Consider the following 20,835-nt stretch of genomic DNA (forward strand, 5'->3'; position numbering starts at 1 on the left):
TAGAGGCATGTCCCTCTGAATACTCCTGAGCTGTAGTGTGACTGTGTGGAGCAGACATATGTCCTGCACAGCAATGGTGGGGCTCCTCTGCCTCCTGAAGCCTTTCCTTCTCCAAGCAAGTGGCTGGAGTGAGGGCGAGAAAGCTGGCCATACACTGTTAGAATCCTTCAGCCTGCAGGCTAAATTACAAAAATCAGATTCCCCCATCCACACTCCACGCTTCATTTCCCTCTGGGCTATTACATTCTGACATTGGTGGGTTTGCCAATTTCAGAATACCTGAACAGTGACTGTAGCTGATTGGCTGCTGTCACTGCTTGGCCGACACTTTCTCGCCCGGCTCCTTCCATTTTTTTTGAACAAAGGATTTCAGGTGGAAGGCTGCCAACAAGGCAAATTAGAGCAAATAATATATAGCCAGCTTAAGAGGCGGGGAGTGGAAAGGTTCCTTGGCAGTGACCCCTCACCTCTCTCATACCTCCGCTCCGGCTGTGGTATGTCCCTTGGCGTCCTCGCGTCTAATACAAGTGAATGGACCTTGCATAGACGTGATGACGTCAGCAGGGCTTAAACCGCTGGAGCCTGGGGGAGAAGAGGCTACGGGGACCAGTATAGCAGCCATACAGGACCGAAGATCAGGTGACCAAAACAAGCACTTAACCCTTGCAGTGAGGGGGAGTACCACTGCAAGGGTGACATTTTTAAATGTGTAGTTGTTCTTTAAGGTTAGGAATGAAGGCAGGAAAAACACCATTCTAACGTATCAAATAGACTGTGAAAAGAGCAAAGTGCATAAATCCAAACTAGGAAATTAGAATGGACTTATCTAAAATCAGACAAAGGTAAGATGGATTCTGATTGGTTACTATGGGTACACTTTGAACTTTTTGATTAAATGAGCCCCTATGTGTTGTATAGTAAAAATTGATGTTTAAGATGCAGTAAACTGACTTAATTGGAGCAAAAAGTGTGCATTCATTTTGATGTCTTTAGAAATGTTTAACATCTTGTGGAACAATATCTGTATAATGTCCTGAGCCAGTCAAGGTTACATTGACCATAGCATTCAGAGCACTGATAAATATGCCTTGCTGATCAGTATTGAAGTAAAATGACTTTTGTGGCTTGGTGCCCATGCTTCAATATCTTATATTAGTGTGTAATTTAGAATCCCGCAGAAGCAGACTGAGTGATATCCCATTTCAGAGCCATTGCATCTCTGCAGATAGCAAAGACTGCAGGACTGTTTACAGCTTGGTTGCATACTGTGCCATTTTAACACTATGCTGGTTATTGGGGTTCTGATCGTCCTTCATTCTTTGTTACAGGAGGTTCTCAAACAGCTCCAAGGAAGCATCGAGGATGAAGCCATGGCTTCTTCAGGCCAGATTGACCTGTTAGAACGGCTGAAAGGTAAATCCCTTTACACTTGTATTTATCTGACGAAAAATAAAATCCCATTAGCAGGATATTTGACTCGGAATGAATGTTGCTGAACTCTTCTCTACTGGAAATGAAGTGATGCTGAAGATACAACTGTTTCCAGTAAGCTGCTACATAATTTCCGTTTGAGTTGCAAATATTTGTTCCCGTTGAAATGATATTGGTGGGCAGCCAGTCAAGTTTTTAGAATGCATTCTTGCCGCCTGAGGTTAGCTAAATTATATTTGTTAAGTTGTTTTTTTGCAGTGTATGTATGTTTCTCAGAATCAAACTGATTCATAGCACAATGCTAAACAAGACAGCAGTGGTGGAGTACCTGGTTAAGTCCTCTCCCCTTGGTGACTATTAGAAGATGGTCACAAGATGGTTTTCAAAGGCAGTATCACGCATGCTTTCCTTGCTGTAATTCTTTAACTCCACCATTAGCCACTTCATTACCGGATGCTTATAAAAACTGTCAGTACTGACGTTAAGTAATATTAAGCATATTTAGCTACATTGTTGCCAAAAAGCCTCAAAGAAGAAGCCTCACAAAAAATGACATTTTTACTTTATCCTCCAGGGGACCAAATGCATATGGCACTTGGTCCTGTTCAGATCGGTGGTCCCACTGCAGAATAAAAGCCCCTTTTTATTTATGTGAATGCTGGCTGTAGCTCCACCCCAGTCTGTAGCCTAAATTATGGGTATTCCTGTGGGAGGAAGTACAGCCAGTACTAAGCCCCTCTCTTAAATGACTGTTCACTATTATAAATGAACAATCAGGACTAGAGGCCTGTGATATAGGGTAGTGGCAGCTCCATCCCGCCAACTGCATTAATTGTTCATTAAAGATAACGCAACGCAGCAAGGCTGTGATCTATCTGCCGGGGCTGCTTGTAAGGACCCAGCCTGACTGCATTACAGGTATAAGTAGTGATGAGTAGTTTTAGTCAGGAAAAAAAAGAGACAAACAAGTACTGTATCATGCAGTGTAGTGGTGAGTCACCTGCACTCCATACAGCGTACAAATCTTTTCTAATAGCGGTCGTGGTGCTGGAAGTGATAACATAGATTGTGCCGTGTCACAGGATCAGCAAACCTAGAAATCACTAGCACTCCACTCCAAAGCGTGAAGTGTTACTGCATTCATTAACAGATTATGGGGTCAATTCACAAAGAGAAACATTATTTGCTCTCTCTAGTTGTTAATTTACCTCTCCATATTTTTTGTTTAAAACATGATATTCATGAAAGTCCCAATCAGTATTTAGCACGTTCGTTAAGGCTTCCGACTGAAGCGTTTGGGAGTTATTTTTAGGTGTTCAATGTTATTTTACCAACTGAAGTGTAATTTTTACCCCTCAAGAGTTATCTTTACATCTTTAATCGTAGAAATAACATTTAAGGTGTTAAAACACGTTTGACTGATGTGTTCTGGGACTAGAAGGGGAGGGTGAACAGTGCCTACAAATGACATGTTTTCAACAGACTGCAATGTATGTAAACAGCTTTATTAAAACTGTTGAAGTTTACATGTTACAAAGTATACGAATTACAACCCCTCTCCCAAAAAAAAATGTAATTAAAAAAACAATAAAATAATGATTTTATTTTTATATATATATATATATATACATACATACATACATACATACATACATACATACATACATACATACATACATACATACATACATACATACATACATACACAGACAAACGGTTCTAATTTCCAAAAGATGCAAAATAGAGGCTTCACTACCAGAAGTTATCAATTTACCTCATAAATCTTTGTGAATTGCACATTTGTACATATTTAACGATTTAGGCCTGTTAAAATAATGTTAACGAGTCACATGATAAAATATCACTTCTGCAAACACAGACGTCAATTCGTGGAGATTCCTAGCGTTATATAATTTGGTGAATTGAACAAACCTAAATAGCAATATCTATTAAATAACGGCTGAAATCAGCAAAAAAAAGGCTTTGTGAATGGACACGTATGTCATATGAGACATATTGCCTACGTTTTGGGGCCACATAGGGTCCCTTCCTCAGGACAACAGTGTCTGCTCTATACATAGGCTTGAAAACACTAAGGAGACATGCTGGCATGTCTGCATGCTTCATGGGTTTAAAAAAGGTTGTGCAACAGTTAGATTGTAAGTTAACATCCAAATTCCATCTTGATTTATTGACCATGTTCAAGTATGAATGATATCGGCCTGCAAGCTTCTGCACTCTCTCTATTTTGCTCATGTTTTGCAAAGGCAATCCCTGTTCCCTTGTAAATGTTCCCACTATAAATGTTCAGATCGTCGTAGTCTTAACTTTTGTTTCCTATATTGATTGTGTGTTGTCTGAACTTTGATTTCATATTAAATTGTCATGTAAAGAAGGATTTGCTGGCTGCGTTTAAGAAAACTGTTTTTGAACTTTTCAGAATTAAATTTAGATGGCTCAACCTTCACAGGGATGAAAATGAAGTCGAAGATGTCTCACCGGTCTTATGGAAGCCGAGAAGGCTCTCTTTCAGGCCACTCAGGGGAGTGCAGTCCAGTTCCGACGGGCTCCTTTCCTCGCAGGGGATTTGTCAATGGTAGCAGAGAGAGTCCTGGATATATGGAAGAACTGGAGAAGGAGCGGTAAGCATTTGTAATGGATTTTTTTTTGTTTATTTCCCTTTTATTTTCAGATTTGCTTTTTTGCACTGTTGATTTATTTCAGTAAGGACCTTTCATTATTAGGCAAGCTTCTTAGAAGAAATGCTGTTTGTGCTAGATTTATTTACAGGAGAAGGTTTATCAAATCTGCTTTAAATATACATCCAGAAACCACTGGCAATCTCATCTGTTTAATATCCTTGTAAGAAATTCAAAGTCAGGTCTTTCAGTTTCCAGATTCAAGATATTTTTTATTTGACATGTTTGAGACATAATAAATGCCTATTTTGTTTTGCTATTGGGTAGACAGCAGGCATTTATTAGCATAAGAGGTGGAATAGAGGCAGGGCTTTGCTTTCTCATGGCAGAGCTTCCAGCAAAACCGTAAGCATGGAAGTAGTGGCATTACCAAATTCCGCTCCACATCTCCTGAGACCAGCAGTCAGAGGCAACAGTGCCTTGGATCTCACAAGGCAGATATTTAGGAGGAATGCTATAACAAAGTTAGATTTCTCAGGGTACTGCATAGGCACAATCAACACTTCTAGGCGTTTCCTATAACATTTCAAATGTTCACTTTTTGAGTTCCAACTTTAAGGAACTTTTTATTGGCCAAAGGGGTGTAGATGTTCATATGGAACTCAGAAACTAGTCGATCTGTTGTAGGGGGCAGCATGAGTTTAAAGGTGCAAGGGATCATATGCTTACATTAACAGAAAATGTAAACAAATGTTAGGTGTCACCTGTAATACAGAATACAAATACAGGATCCCTTTTATGGAAACTTAAAGCTGTTCTGTAATAATTCTGCTAGTTTCAAAACAAGTGTCAGAATTTTTTTGCCTAGAGATATTTGGAAAGGTGGAACATGCCTTTCACTTTGCTCATTTTCTCATCTGTTTACTATGCCCTTTCCTCAGTTCTCAGTCCTTTCAGGGCTGCAGAGGAATGCCTGTGGCCACTTGGTGCTAGATTCCGATGTAGCGATAACAGAATTGCCATCAGCCCAACCCTAGAGCTATCAACCAGAATCCTCACATTCAATGAGTGGGTGTTACTCGGTGCTCATAGCCTGAATCACTCAGTTTTGCCCACTGTACATGATAGGCAAGTCTGATATCTGACAGTACAAGTCGACCATTCTCAACCAGAGCTCTGCCAGAGGTTGTCAGGAGTTCTTTGAGCTTTGGCTTATTGACCTCCCACCCTATGGTGCCTGCATAGATCTCGGGCCACTGCCTCTTAGAAGAGCCACTGGCATAACACCAATAGTTTTTCTAGAAGTCTGTAAGTCTGTTATTCTAATCACACAACACAATAAGTGTAATTTTTTTCCACTAACAACCATGTAAGGTACATTTTTATCAACTAACTCTTGATTCATTTTTTTTGGCAGCGGTTCCTCTAGACCTGAAAATTATTTCAAGGGTTCCTCTAGGTTAAAACAATTTAGAAAAGTTGGTATAGATGTAGCACTCAGGTTCTAGCAACCTGTTGTAGTGTGGCTTCATTTTATGTGCAATGGGCTTCAGGCAGGCACAGGTGCATTTGTGTAAGACTAGTGCTGGACAAATCTCAGGAGCCAGGTAGCCAATGCTCCTTAAAAATTACAGCTGGCTCCTAAAAAAAAAAAAGAAATCCTGCTGGATAGACTGGCTGCTGAATTCATTTTTAATTTGTCCAGCCCTGCTGTAAGTCATCTTTGTTGATCTGTGCTTTGTAAATAGGGCAGGCACGACTTGTTCTCTTGATCTCTGCCCATCAATGGTTTACACTTGCTGGGGTACAAGCAAGAATGGTAGATATAGATATAGAACACAAGATGAGGTTAGTAAGGTAATCCTCTGACTGTATGCTATCTCCAAACTAGGACTTCCATTCTTCTGAAACGATGAGCATTGAGGACTGAGGGTAGTTTAAAATGAAAATATTGACTACCAATAGAAAATAGGATTTGGGCTACCACTAGCAGAACAGTTGTGAACAGCCTGTTCTTTTGACCATCACAGAAGGAAGAGTCGTGTTATAAACTGGGATTGTGTCCGAGCCGTGCATGCATGAAACCTAATTTAAAGGTTTGTGTTGATGTCATTTTGGATTGTCTACAAGTAATCGCAGTGGAGCAGTTATGCGTTTTATCTGCCAAATCTAATTGCCCCAGGCCAGCAATGTGTGCCCGCCACTGCCAGCTCTTTCCAACTGGCTTGTTAATTCACTTTTTATAATGGTGCAGAAAACCAAAACTGTAGAAATATTTAATTCTTCATTTTAGTATATCACGTGTAGGTTTAGATGGACCAGATTAGCCACAAATGTAAACCGTAATCCAAATAACATATCATGAAAACAAAAGCTGATTGTATATGGTTATTTATTTCATATTTATGGCAAACGATCAGATGGTAAACCGTGACTGAAAGGCTGATTTATCTTTATTTGCCCATGGTCTTCCTTTATGTGCAGCAACCTAGGAAATGTTGTTCATATCCTTAATGGCTGTTCACTCGGGCACTATCCCACCCTCTGACTGGTCTGTTGCTTACAAATATTGGGCTTTTTTGACTATTATTTAAATCACAAAGTGGGTGAAATTTTCACGCCCAGCTGAATTCAGGACATATTGAAGATTCGGTCTAGGCAACATTGACAAACTGTTTATCATATTTGTTGCTTTGTTTAGGTCAGAGAGCCTTGTAGGGAATTGTAGTGCTCAATAAAATTGATACTTCCTCCCATTTATGTTACTGAATGCCTCTACCTCAGTACAGACATTGGTGGGAGGAATAGTCTGCAGGACACTGAGCATTGCACCCCCAATCTACTAATCGCGGTTACAATGCTTTTACTGGCTCCTATGCAAAAAAAAAAAAAAATTATAAATGCACTTTTTTTTTTCCTCTTATGAAGAAGTGTGCATTTATTTATGTTTTAAAAGGTGGAATTTCCCTTTTAAAGCTGAGCTGCAGATAGAAAAAAAAAACATGTTTTTTTCTTTAAATTAGTCCGGCTTAGGTGCATCCAATGCAGGGGTACCCGAACTCCGGCCCTCCAGCTGTGGTGGAACTACAAATCCCTTGATGCATCTCTCTCCGGGAGTCGTGGCTGTGAGAATCTTGCAATGCTTCAAGTGATTTGTTGTTCCACCACAGCCGGAGTTTGGCTACCCCTGATCTAATACTTCGTATACTACATGAGCAGGGATGCTAAAAATCTTGGTCATCTTGATGAGAGATTTACTGTCAGCCTTCATCTTCTGGGATGTACTGCTGTAACTTCCTGTCTCTTACAGTGCAGGAACAGTGGTTGCTTGCTCTCCCCCTTCCTCCCTCCTTACCCATTGATAAAACGTTGTGTATTCTATTCACAGACTAGAAGGCATTCTGTGATTGGACAAGGCAAGAGGAGGGGCAGATGAATAATAGGACTGCCCCATATCCAATCACAGAATGCCTTGTGTTCTGTGAATAGGAGACGAGGCGTTTTAAGGGAGGGGAGAGCGAGCAACTGCTATCCCTGCACTGTAGCAGATGGAGAGTTGCAGCAGTGGAGCCTGGAAGATCAGAACTGACAGTAAATCTCTCATGAAGATAAAAAAGGATTTTAGCATCCCCACTAGCCCTATGGATGTAGTAAACCATGCATTGGATGTAACTAAGCTGGACCAATCTAAAGTATAAAACATGTTGTTTTTTTCTTCCTGGAGTTCAACTTTAAGAAACAATATGTAGACTATACATGAGTGATTAGAATCTGATACTATGATTCAGAACCCATAAGAAAATGAGGATGCTGACAACTGTAGGGGCACACAAGTGGACAAAATAAACTCTAAGTTGGAAATCAGAGCCTTTAAGCTGACCAGTACATCCAACATTGAGCAAGTTTTAACATTTTCATTTCCTTGTTTTTCTTTTTTTTTTTCTTTTTATTTTCACATACCATATCAGAACTGGATATATGTATGTTCTGGAGTGACACAGAGAAAAAGTCTTTCTGTTTGACTCTGTGTGGAAGGTACCTTTTATTTAATCTCATGGATTGTAGGATAGTCGTTGAACAGCATGACTTGCATCTACTTACCAGAGTGCCAGTTTTCTTAAATGAAACCTCTGCTCGTTCTGTGTAGTGTAATGTATCAAAGTGCGTATGTCAGCAGTTCAAGCAGGACTTGTACTTGAATTGCTTATACATAACAATTTTATTCCAAGTCTGGAATATTGTGCCAAGTATGCAGAAATTCCATTGATTTCTAATTGGTAAGAATACATTTCCTGGAATTGTATAAGTTGAGTTTATATTTTTTTTTTTCTTGCTCATTCATTACATATTTATTTTCCTCTCGTATTTAGGTCATTACTTATTGCTGAGCTTGAAAAAGAAGAGAAAGAAAAAGACTGGTACTATGCCCAGCTTCAGAATCTCACCAAAAGGATCGATAGTCTTCCACTTACTGAAAATGTGAGTGTCAGCTGCTTTAATGGAAACCTCTATTTAACAAAAAAAACAAAAAAAAAACCCACCTCGCTGTGTAGGAAGCCCCCCAGTGCCTTTACATACCTTTCCCACTCTTGTCGGCAGCTCAGTTGGAGAAGCCAACTGGGTATTTTAATAAAGAGTCACTTGAAATCTCTGGAATCTCTTGGTTCCTTTCTGTAATCCTGAATGGCCATTAATATGCCTTATTGTGTCTATCATGTAAAACCTTTTTGTTCACATTCTCAACACCCATCCAGCGTTGTTTTGTTGCTTATTATCTTCATGTAAGCATTGCTTTTAGGGAAGTCTAGAATTTTAAGTATTTTTGTCTTTTGTGGCTTTTAGTTCTCTCTTCAAACTGACATGACTAGAAGACAGTTGGAGTTTGAGGCCAGACAGATCAGAGCTGCAATGGAAGAGCAACTGGGGACTTGTCAAGATATGGAAAAGCGTGCACAGGTATGGCATAATAAAAATAATAATACTCTGGGCCATTGGGGGGTGCTGGGTCAACAGGGGGGCCTAGCAGGGGGCTGCTCATACAGCTTCCCCCACCACAACTCATTGCATTAACTGTGTGTATTTCACAGCACAGTGCACTGCTGTGCTTGAAAATATTGTCCCCTCTGGGCCACCACTCTGCTCACTCTGAACCAGATGCGCCAAAGTTTCAATGGTGACTGGGTACGCGACTGCAGTCTTGGGAGAGCTTTGGCATGTACTGGGTTTATGGTAAGCGATGGTTGGAGGGACTAAGCAATAGCCCGCTATATACTTGGTTTTGGGTCACGGGAGGTATATGGGGAAAAAAAGGTTACACCGTGGTTCCCCTTTAAGTCTGTGTGTGTGCGCCTTCATCTGATCGTCAATCTTGCTTCTTGATATAGTACAAAAAGGAGAATTAATGCTGTATCATAGGAACATTTGTGTGTGGGGAGCAGAATGATTTAGCCACTGCTCTATTGTTAATCCAACTGTGAAGCATTTATCAATGTCTGCAGGCAAATATTCATTTGTCTCAAAAGTTTGAACGCCGCTTCTATTCTGCAATACTCGTAAATGAACCTGCCTTTGTAAACTTCTCCCTGTGGGATGTTCTCCCAAATAATAGTGTTTTGCATGTAATTATACAAGTATTTATTGTATTTATTATTTTTCATAATCTACAGCTGAGAGTAGCAAGAATTCAACAAATTGAGAAAGACCTATTCCGAATGCGCCAGCTATTGCAGTCCCAGCCTGCAGAAGGAGAGGTCGGTGCAGCATTTCATGTTTTATTATAATTCTTAGTAATAAGATTAGCACACTACCTTGAATTTAATTGACTTGGTCTATTTTTGTTAATGCAATATTACATAGAAAATACTTTTACATTTTATAAATATAACTTTAAGACAAGAGGTGTGGTCTCCTCCTACACAATTTATACATACACAGAGACCTGTGGAGGAGAGATTGAAGTGACACTAAACTCAGGAGTTAAACTTTAAAAATGCCTTCAAGTACCTTACTGCTTAATAAAAATGTATCTTATTTGTGTATCACTCGGCTGTGGTTCCCCCAAGTCATCTCTGAATTGGTGCGGACACTGTCCGTCCTCCTGAAGGGTGGCTACTTTTGTTCCCCATGGTCAATCTGTGTTGTAAAGTAGCAAGCTTGCTACTGTGATGGGCTACAATCTCATGTTTTGTTTACTCGTTTGAATTGAGAATTTAGTCCAGCAGAGGTGGCTGCTTTACAGCACACACACGGACTGTGGGGAACAAAAGTAGCCATCCTCCAGAAGGAAGGACAGTGTTGGTACCATTTCAGAGATGATTTGAGGATCTCCATCCAAGAGATTCACCAAAAAGACACATTTTTGTTATTAATGCACTCAAATGGATTTTTAAGATTTAACTTCTGAGTTTAGTGTCACTTTTAAATTGTTTAATATCTGCATGAGAAAGCTGACATTACTGAGCCTGGAACACACATTTATTGAGCATTTGTTCTATATAATGAAAGGGTCCGCCCACCCAAAATGTGCATTTGAGCTTAGAAATTAAGAAGTTGCCTATGAATTTCCTGCATATCACATTGTACTCGGGTTCTCAGCTCTGCAGTGCTACAGTTTTCCTTTTTTTTTAATGGATGAATGTAAAATTGGAAGTGATACACCCAGAAGGAAACCGCCACCACTTTAAAGTGTATGTTGGCCGAAAAATGTAAATCCTTATAGGTGTTGGTGTATTTATATAGTTTTGTCAATGCACCCTGTAACATGATTTATTATGTTTCTGGCTAAACACCTGGTATTCCTACCTGTTCACCTTGGTTCCTGTTATAAACTGACCACACTGAGCATTGAAGTAGATCCATGCTGGCATGTGCTACAGTGCAGGTGCTAATAGGAGGAAAGATGATGGACTGACAGAGAGATGAGCTCATTAATTTTCTGTTTTCTCCTTTCATTGTCCAGTTAAAGGCTGGGGTAGAGAGAAGGTCTGTAAGTCTTGCTTAAGGGCTTGCTTCCACCAGCCCGCGCTTCTACCACACTGTCTCTTGCCTGAAAAGCATGGAATCGCATACATAAGGTCTCCTTGCTTTCTGGGGCGGGAGGGGACATGGCAGTGCCATTCAAGTCAATGGCACTGCAGACACGACCTCCCCCCCCACAGTACGATCGGCTACACAGGAACGATCACGTGGCAATAAAATGCCCTGCCTTCCTGTGCAGTGCGATTGCATAAAATAGTGCATGGACGATATTTTGCTACCACACTGGAACGCAGGGCATTTTATTGCCATGCATTCCTGTGCGGCCGATGATACTGCGGGGGGGCGTGTCTGCAGTGCCATTGACATGATTGGCACTGCCACGCCCCCTCGCCCCAGAACACAAGGACATTTTATGTATGCGATCCCGTGCAATCCGGGCATGGGGCAGTGCGGTAGATGCGTAGGCTGCTGGAAACAAGCCCTAACTCTAGCAGAGAAAAAATTCAGGTCTCCTGCCCTCTCTTTCTGATGCTTACCAAATTTCGGAAGCTCTTCTTGTCATCTTCATTTTGTTTTTTTTTGCGTCACTGTCCTTTGTGGTTATATTACAAGCCTTCCAGCAAATAGATTAAAAAGTAGAGAACATAATTATAGTGTATATAATCTTCTATTTGTCAAAAAAAAAAAATTCATTCAGTGTAGAAGAATTAGATGCACAGTTTCAAAGCTTCAGACAGAACAGGAAGGGAGGAAAAAGACTTCCTCAGCAGGAAAATCAGGCAGACATTTTCTAGTAGAGTAAGAAAAGTTTAGGACCTCTGCCACAATTCTATTACTGTTATTCCCCGAAGAATCAATGTAAAGCTGTGCTAGTGCATGCAGGTTTTTGTGATCAGTTGCAGCCAGGAAGCTTGTATAAAGCATAGTCGGGCTGACAGGAGGAGTTGCAGCTATTCTTATGTGACCGCATGCCGAGCAGTTGCATATGGCTGAGGACAGGTGAGCAGCCCTGTATGCTGAAAAAATGTCCTTAGCTTTCTGAAACTGCTCAACATGAAGTTACATGTGAACAGTCATGACTTCAGTCAGCCTGTCATTGATTTGTACAGGGTATGTGGTTGTGGCCGATTGCAAACACCTATGATCCCCATTGCAACTTTTACATTGATTCTTTGAGAACAAGATTAAGGGAGTGAGTGCATCTTTCCAAAGCGCCCTCCTTGTTAAACTTTTTAGTGGAATTTCTCTTTATAAGCTGTAGACTTTAAACGAGCGACTGTGTGTTTTTTAATCTGTCAGTGCTTAATTATGTTCAGCCATATGAATGGATGCCAATCAAACAAAGCCTCTGAATAATTCCTGAGCCTAATAATGTGTAAACACATAAAACAATGAGTAATGATAGAGCAGCCTTTCTCAACCACGGTTCCATGGAACCCAAGATTCTCTCCAGAAGTTGTTGGGGGGGTTCCTTCAGCAAATAGCAATTTTTGCAATGATACTAATGAACGTTTTAGTTATTTTTAATGGGTCATTCTGGCTACTAAGCACCAATGGTAAGGGACATTCATATAATCATATAACTGGCCACTAATGTAAGGGGCATTTTTCCCACTAAGCGCTAAGGGCCCTTCTCCTAATGAATACCAATGTAAGAAGGTTCTTCTCCTACTGGCCACCAATATAAGAGGGCCTTTCTCCTACTGGCCACCAATATGAGGAGCCCTTCTCTATTGACTACTTTATATGAAGGGGCACTTTCATTTCATTATTATTACTGAAAGTAGGGGGTCCATTTCTGCAGCAATATTTTGCATTATTTTCAGTATATAGCTAGATGGTTGACTTGGATATTTATGGATCAGTCCACCCATAACCAATAATTCAGATTCTGGTAGATGCAAACAAATCCACTTATAGCTTCAAATATCTCCCAGGTCTCCGAGATCTCTGTGCCCATGGTTATGCGTCTTCAGGCAGTTATAAGGGCTTGTACTTGTCCTGTTGTTAATTTCTACAAAACGCAGCTAAGGGATCCAGAATCCCCTCATTGTAGCAAAACCTAGAGTAAACCTGTGTGTTTAGAGGAATACTGCAGTTGTATACCAGGCAACCTGTGCTACCACATGTTGTCTTTACAGGATGTGAACACATTCCCATTGTGCTGCTGGAGCCCCCATAAAAACCCAACTTTCTAGGTATAGGTGTGACGTGCACACTTCCTCGACCCAACAGTGCAGAGTTCAGTACCCAAGTGCTCTGTTGCTAGGTCCAAGCACTGTCGTGTGTGTGGACTTTCAGAAAATTATTTCATATGCATTTCATGCATAGAATCAACAGGGAACTTGAGCAGCACTTTAGGGTAGCAGTCAGGCATTGGAGGGGTAAGATATTGGCACAATGGGATGCCTTCTTTGTTTTCTCACAGCATGTTACAGGTCTCCTTGAGCTCCCGTTTACACCTAGGTGTTTTGTCACTCAAAGCTAAGTGCGTCAAAACTCTCAAGACAAAGAATCCCATTCGTTGCTATTGCCCCTGTTCACACTTGAGTGTTTCATCTCAAGCACAAGAACACCCGTCATTGGAAAAAGTACATGAGCTACTTTTTGGCAGATTACAGTCGCTCATGTACTTTTTTCCAGTGATCGGTGTTTTTCTGCTTGCGCCAAAACGCTTAGGTGTGAACAGGGGTCGTAGAAATAAATTGGATTCCTTATCTTGTCGCGCTTCGCCTTGAGCGACAAAACGCACAGGTGTGAACGGGGACTGAAGGATGGATGGAACACAGCTGGAAACTCTTGTAGGGAGGATTCTCCGATTGAGTCCCTGACAAATATAAGCAGGCAGCAGGGAACTCAAACCGACTCCACCGATAACTAAAATATGGCGTTGTGTATAATTATAAGAAATCAAAAATCTTCGAGCAGTGTAGACACTTTGACTTTATAGCTCTCTGTGCACAGATGTTGAAGCTAATTGTATGGTTTCGGCTTGTCGCTGTACCATTTAGCAGCTTCCGTTTTATCCACCCAGTGCCTTTTACAATTTAGAATGATGATAATTCCGTTTCTAAATGTAGATGCATAATGAGAGCTTTATTAAATAACATACCGAATCCAGCAGCCCTGGGGCATACTACCGCCTTCATAAGATCTGCCAGGATTAAAGCTCCGAGGCACCAAACAGCAGAGCTACTGCTGGAGTTTTCAAGAACCAAGCATTCTATCATACTTGCCAACTCCCTGTCTAGGAGATAGTTAATGTTCGCTGGCTCTTTCTGGATTATATATTTAGTTGCAATGATCTGTTATACTTGACAGGTGATAAGACAGTTGTGTGGTGGTCTAAGGCGGATCACGTAAATTAGTATGCTTTAAAGCTGTGGTTCTCAACTGCTGGGTCGCTACCCAAAAGTGGGTCGCGACCCCGTGTTCACTGTGTTCAGTGAGTGGTTGCATGCTTTCCACTACGCTAGGTGAGAGGCTCCTCAGCTTCCCCCTTAATCAGCACCGTCAATTCTCTCGCTAAGCCATTCAAAATATGCTGCCTGGTCCCGAGTGTCAGCTTGAGGTGGGGTGGGCTATGGCCGCGAGGGAGCTCCATCCATATGTTCATTGCTTACAGCTCCCTCACGTGTCTTGTAGAGGTGCCTGGACCGGAGTGACGTCACATTTTGGCTCATAGCACCTCTACAGGGCGTACAAGCAATGCACATATGGATGGAGCTCAGTCACAGCCCAGCAGCCCACACTGGACCCCGGGCTGAGGATCCACTCCAGTTCTCGTAAGGTAGGGAGACTGGGTGGTTTTTCTAAAAAAACAAGAGAATGTCTGTGAGATTGTGTCTGTCAGAGGGCCCTTTTACACTAGTACAATGTCTTAATCGCCCAGTCCTATGTGGTTATGCTCTGTACCACGAAATCTCACCTATAAATATGGGCGCTTAGGTTACAAAGGTTGAGAACCACTGCTTTAAAGGAGACCTGTCAGCATTGAAATATGGGAGCTGGCTTGTTTTTACATAGTTCAGGTTAGTAAATCACTAAGTAGTGAATCAAGGATGACGATGTAGATCATATGGTCTTTTTCCACTGCCCCCCTACATTGACTTAGTCACCTCTGAACACCTGTGACCCTCATTAGCACCAGCTGCTATGGATTCTGTGTACTGTACTTGGGTGCAGTTATTTCCACCACAGAGGGCAACATGTCTTCTCAAAGATGTGTAGGTGATCGTTACACTGCAACTGGTGACCTCAGCCCATGCTCTCCTTCTGGCTCTGGGGGCAGTTTTTGCAGTATATTCAGAAGGAACAGACACCTGTAATGTAGAACTTGGGTCCCCAATTATAGGGTCATCCTTATTGTAAGCATCAGTTCCGTGGAGCAAGGCTTCGGCCTCCCCTGTGTCCCAAAGGACCTCCATGCCCACTGTGCAGTTTACACACACACACACACACCTTTGAACAACCATGTAAGCTTGTTTCTTGCATGGCGCTGCTGTCCACACACATGTGTAGGATACTTTGGCTATGTGCCTGGGACACCAATGAGTCATCCAAGGAACATCTGACTTGGTTGTTCTTCAAAATGATGTCACCTCTTTGGGCCTAATTTTGACACCTTCCCCTTCCGGTGAACGTTTGCTTTTTCTACCGCCCACAGCAACAGGACTGCCTTTTTTCAGTTTTTCATTCCTTAGTTTTTTACCATTTTGCAAAAAGGCTCAATTTGAATTTTTTTCTTCTGTTGACCTAACTGTTCGTCTCTTCTACTCCCATTTTTAGAAGTGGGTTTTTTTTTTTTTACCTGTCATCTTGGTGTATTGCTGTTTGGGTCTCCAGTCTTGCTGGCAGGGACCCATTGTTTTTTTCTGTCAGGAGTTCTCTTTGTAGCACATATAAGAATCCCCCAAAGCTTTAATATCACTTTAATGTAAAATCTTTTACTTCAAGTCCATAGAGAACCACAGGTCCTGCCGCTCTGTATTATTGGCCCTATGTACTGCTTGCTCACAACACTGCATGCTGGGAGGAGGAGTTGTTATACGGGGGTTGGCTGTCAACCTGATTAGGGTTTACAAAGGGTTTATATGGGCTGTATAAAAACGATCTTTATTAAAATATTTTGATTCAACTCGTTCGATTGTTTTATCTGATGTTATGTTTACGTTAAATAGCTAGTGGAAATACACTGTAACAATAGTATTGTTGCCACATATATACAAGGCTGTCTAAAAACGCTGTTTGCAGGCATTGTTTACAGGGGAGCAGCTGTCTGAGTTCCCAGCTGAGTAGCAGAGCAGCTATAGAGGTGGATGAGGACCAGGGTGCAATTTAGGGTTTTACCTTAACTTATACATCCTAGATCCTTAACAGATGAAGTCTACTTTAATCCGAATCTATTTCTGGTACATATGTGGTGAAAGATCTTTTTTTTTTTTTAAATAAGATAACTGGACAATCTTATGTCATGTTACCTTGACAATACACCACAGGACTTATGGAGTTAATTCTTTGGGTTATGCGGCCACCTTTGGCTACCGCTCTGGAATGCATCGCAATTGGTGTGAACAAGCCCTTAGTGACTTCTATAGATTAAGGAGGCTGTACATATTGCCAGAGCAGAGCAGTGACTATTTACTTTTTCTGTTTTGCAAGATTGTTGTTATCTGCCAAAGGCCATCATCGGCTCAAGTTTCTAGGATTATTATTTGCACTATGTCTGTGGCAAAATGTACTAATTCTCATTTCATCTGCACATTAGTGCTAGGGCAGGCAGATTTATGTTTATATATTTAAGAACATTTGTCCAGAAGAGAAAATACCCCAAGAACATGCAATTTTGCGCCATTCTTAAAACAGCTGATTAACTTTCACATAACGAATGTACATGCAGTTTCAATGGATGAATAGCTATGCAAATTTTGTTTTATAAACAGACCCTTTAGTTTAACATTAAAATATTGTCAATGATGCAAGTTTTTACAAAATGATGTCAATCAAACAAGAATGACAAGTTTATATGTGACTTATTGTTGAACTAACCTTTAGTTAAATGCCTTAAAATAAAGGGGTAATGATCCTATATAAAATGTACAAGAATTTATGCGTTTCTAACATTGCCCTCTCTTTTAAAAGATGTTTAAACTATCATTTTTTAAAGATTGAACAGATACCAGAAAAGTTCCAATTTAATTATGAGTAAAGTGATTATTTCACTTCACTTTTCACATTTTTAGAGGTTAAACAGACACACCTACAGCACACCTACAGCACACCTACAGCACACCTACAGCACACCTACAGCACACCTAGATAGATAGAATTTACGCTGAGGTTAGGTTCCTGAGGGAATGGTTGTAAATAGAAACCGGTGTAAATTGAAACCCAGTATATAATGTAAGTCAATGGGAAGCGAGGGAGTTATGTTCCAGACCTTTCTCAAAATTGACATAAGAAAATACAGGGACTTTATAAATAAAACTGCTACATGAGCTCACTCCAAGGAGCTTTAAATAAAATGTACCTGTGTTATATTACCTATGTCAATTTATCTAAATGAGAGAGGCTCGGAACCTAGCTTCCTCACTTTCCACTGACTTACATTATTTACTGGGTTTCGGTTTACACAAGTTTCTATTTGGAACCATTCCTTGTTTGAGAGAGGCTTGGAACCGAACTCCTTCACTTCCCATTGACATACATTATATATTTGAATCAGTGCAAATTGAACCGTTGTAAAATGAGTGCCACCTGTTACTGTGTGTGTGTGTGTACGTACATGCATGCATGCACAGTATATATTGATATCTCTACACACACATTCATGATGTTGAGTTTGCAGTGGATTCTTGGCTTTCTAAATGGACAACCAAGCTGTAGCTTCTCACTTTTGGACTGTCTCTCTCCAAGTGACACTCCATAAAGAGCCATATACATTAGAGTGTATGGGGGGATGACTCCTCTTATCATCCAGATATGTGTGCTCTGTATAGGAGTGAATACTAGGGTATAAATACACTCTTTACAGCATAGAAGTAAAGAAAGGCAGAGATGTGCAGTCAGAAGACTCTTGAACTCTACATGTTGGCTGGCGTATTTTTAAAAATTGTTATTTTAAATACATTTTAAAATGAACAAGCACCTTTTTGTGTCAGGGGCCAGACTTGGTCTGCCAAGCCAAAAACACCTCAGTGATGTGAGAAAGCAGTGCACAATGCTTTTATTAAGCTCACACTGCCACCTGTTGTCAAAACACAGCAAGCAGGAACTTAAAAGGGGGCTATTTTTTTTTTTTTTAATTCACCCAAGATTCACATGTTTTTTGTTTGGATTCACTTGGAAAATTGTGTGAATCACGTATAAAAACATTTGTGACAGAGCCCTACAGTGTGTAAATTGTCTAATAATCAGAACTCCCCTTTTTTTTATAAAGTCATACAATACCCCCAGTCATGCAAAGAGTATTTAATGACTGCAGTCTGCCACTGTAGTGGATGTGTACATAAATGAAGAGTAAGCTTTTCACTCTTGCAAAGCACTGAGGGCAATTTATCAGAACTGGAGCAGTCGTCCATAGTAACCAATCAGCTTCTATCTTCAGTTTGTTAAGTTATACTTTGGAAATTAGAGATCGATACTGATTGGTTACTATGGGCCGCTGCTCCAGTTTTGATCAATTCCCCCATTGTGTTTTGCCGATGTACCCTTCTACATTATCTGTCTGAATCCTCCCTTTACTCCTAGTTGAACTCAAATAACTGTTTTAGGTATTTAGGTAAATGTCGGGAAAATGACAGATGTCAAATAAAATGACCACAGTCATGTTTCTTAATTGAATTTCTACTGCCTGTCTTCTGGAGTGTCTGCCAATTATCTAGCACTGCTGTCTGTGCTGAACAGTTGTATGGGATCATGTGACACTGCAGCAAAGACAGTTCCATAAAGCAAGTTCAGTATGCCTGTGCTAGAGCTCAGCTGGTGGAGGATGGCTTCCCGTGTCTTACAGCACATCCTTTGTCTTCTAAGGCTGTAATCCCCAGCCCGACACAGGTCCTTTTCATCACAGCATCACGCCTAGGAGGACAGTCTGGACTACTAATCCTTGGTCTACCACCTCTAGGATGTTGCAGAGCTTAGTCTAGGAGATTTGTGATGATGCATCCGCTGCATGCTTGAGAATACGAGTTGTGAATATTGCTTTGTCTTGTTCTCCATGTAACTCCTGTTCACTCTTGCGTTAACAGAGGGCACCGCAGAGCAAACACGATGCTGGCAGCAGGGATGCAGAGAAGCCTCTCGAAGCCCAAGGAGGCACAGACATTGCCACCAGCAGCACCAGTGGAAATGGGCAGGTAAAGGAGATCTATATTTTATGCTATGTCAATGCATTATTTATGTATGCATCTTTTATTATTATGATGTGTAGAACTGCTTATATGTGCTTAGTAAGGACTGTGCATGTTTATGTAAACCCATCAGTAAGCAAAAATGTTATTGGTATATGTAATAATGTTCACAGACCCAGCAGTCATCATTCGCTCTTTGTAAATCATAGGCGACAAAGCCTTTGGAGCAGAAGCTGTGGCAATGTGTTATTTTTCTTGTGATAAAGATGCCGTACTGTCAGTTGCAATTAGAGCTGGATGCCTTGTATGTCAGAGTGAGACTGCTGCTTTTGTGTCTGAGAAGACAGAATTAGCCTTAAACTGGTTTGTGTAGGCTGTTATAGTGTAGGAACAAACTTAACTGTGCTGAGCTGACCACATGACAGGTTCCTGTCTGACATTCTCATTTGTTCTGTGGACAACTTGCAGACAAACCTACATTTCCCTGCCAGTGCTGCATGTATAGACACAGCATTATTGTTTTCCTTTTGAAGTGGTGACTCCTAATAATGATATCTGCATTTCTTTACATACTTGCTCTCTGTAGTAGGTGAGCTTAGACTGTACTTCAACTTAATCAACAGTGTAAACCTAATTCCCTAAGTGCTATAAGTTAACTGTGCTCCTTATTTCACCTTATTCAGCAACAGTTTGCTTATTGTAAGGTTCAATTCACAAGCATACATGTTTAAGAGGTGAATATTTTTTTGGGTTTTTTTTGCTAGAGGTTATTTAAAGTAGTATTAAAGTCTTTCTTTTTTTGGGGCCTATATCTGCTGCTAGCAAGCAGAAGGTATATGCCCCATGATTTAAAACATACATAAAAAAGTAGGCAGATACCTAATTACTTACCTGTTGCAGCGCCGCTTGCTCCCGGCTGAAGCACTCCCATCTCCCGAATGGCTGTGAAGAAGTGTGCAGGAGCATTCGCAGTAGAGGGGAGAAAACTGACATTGAAGCTCAATGGGGGCAGCCGGGAGCGCGCACGCCAGACAGACTCCGTGGGACACAAGGAGTCTGCGGTGGATCAGAGAGCGGCACCAGCGCTGGAGGGACTGTCGGAAACGAGTGGAAGGAAGATGCCGATCGCAGCAAGAGGCATCAAATAAAGTAAGTGCTTACAGCAGCATTGGTTACAGCAGCACAACAGTAGATTTCTCCATATCCCCTAATATAGTGCCTCACATCTTATGGCACTACATTAAGGGGATATGGAGAAATATATATATATATTAAAAGTAAAAAAATAAAAATAAAACAAGCTTTCAGTGGAGTATAGTATTTAAGTTATTGATGTGTGTTTTGTCAGTGCTCCTTTTTGTAGGAGGTGTGCCTAAAAAAGGAAAAAGGCCATATGGCTTGTGAGGTCCATGGGGATAGCCTCTTCCTTCTTTGTG

The 20,835-nt window shown here is 41.0% G+C and overlaps 1 protein-coding gene across 4 annotated transcripts in view; it reads left to right on the forward strand.

Moving 5' to 3' along the window:
• APC (APC, WNT signaling pathway regulator) overlaps nt 1-20,835 on the forward strand; it is a 91,794-nt gene that overhangs the window by 51,697 nt on the left and 19,262 nt on the right. For 3 of the 4 annotated variants that reach the window (XM_018562497.1, XM_018562496.1, XM_018562499.1), the window contains exons 3-8: nt 1,329-1,413; nt 3,872-4,073; nt 8,441-8,549; nt 8,913-9,026; nt 9,737-9,820; nt 19,298-19,405. In XM_018562497.1, the coding sequence (XP_018417999.1) occupies nt 1,329-1,413; nt 3,872-4,073; nt 8,441-8,549; nt 8,913-9,026; nt 9,737-9,820; nt 19,298-19,405 (702 nt within the window). The remainder of the gene's footprint in view (nt 1-1,328; nt 1,414-3,871; nt 4,074-8,440; nt 8,550-8,912; nt 9,027-9,736; nt 9,821-19,297; nt 19,406-20,835) is intronic. The other variant, XM_018562498.1, reaches the window with a different exon arrangement.

Source organism: Nanorana parkeri, unplaced genomic scaffold, assembly GCF_000935625.1.
Source record: "Nanorana parkeri isolate BGI_ZX_2015 unplaced genomic scaffold, ASM93562v1 scaffold580, whole genome shotgun sequence".
Classification (NCBI taxonomy): Eukaryota; Metazoa; Chordata; class Amphibia; order Anura; family Dicroglossidae; genus Nanorana; species Nanorana parkeri.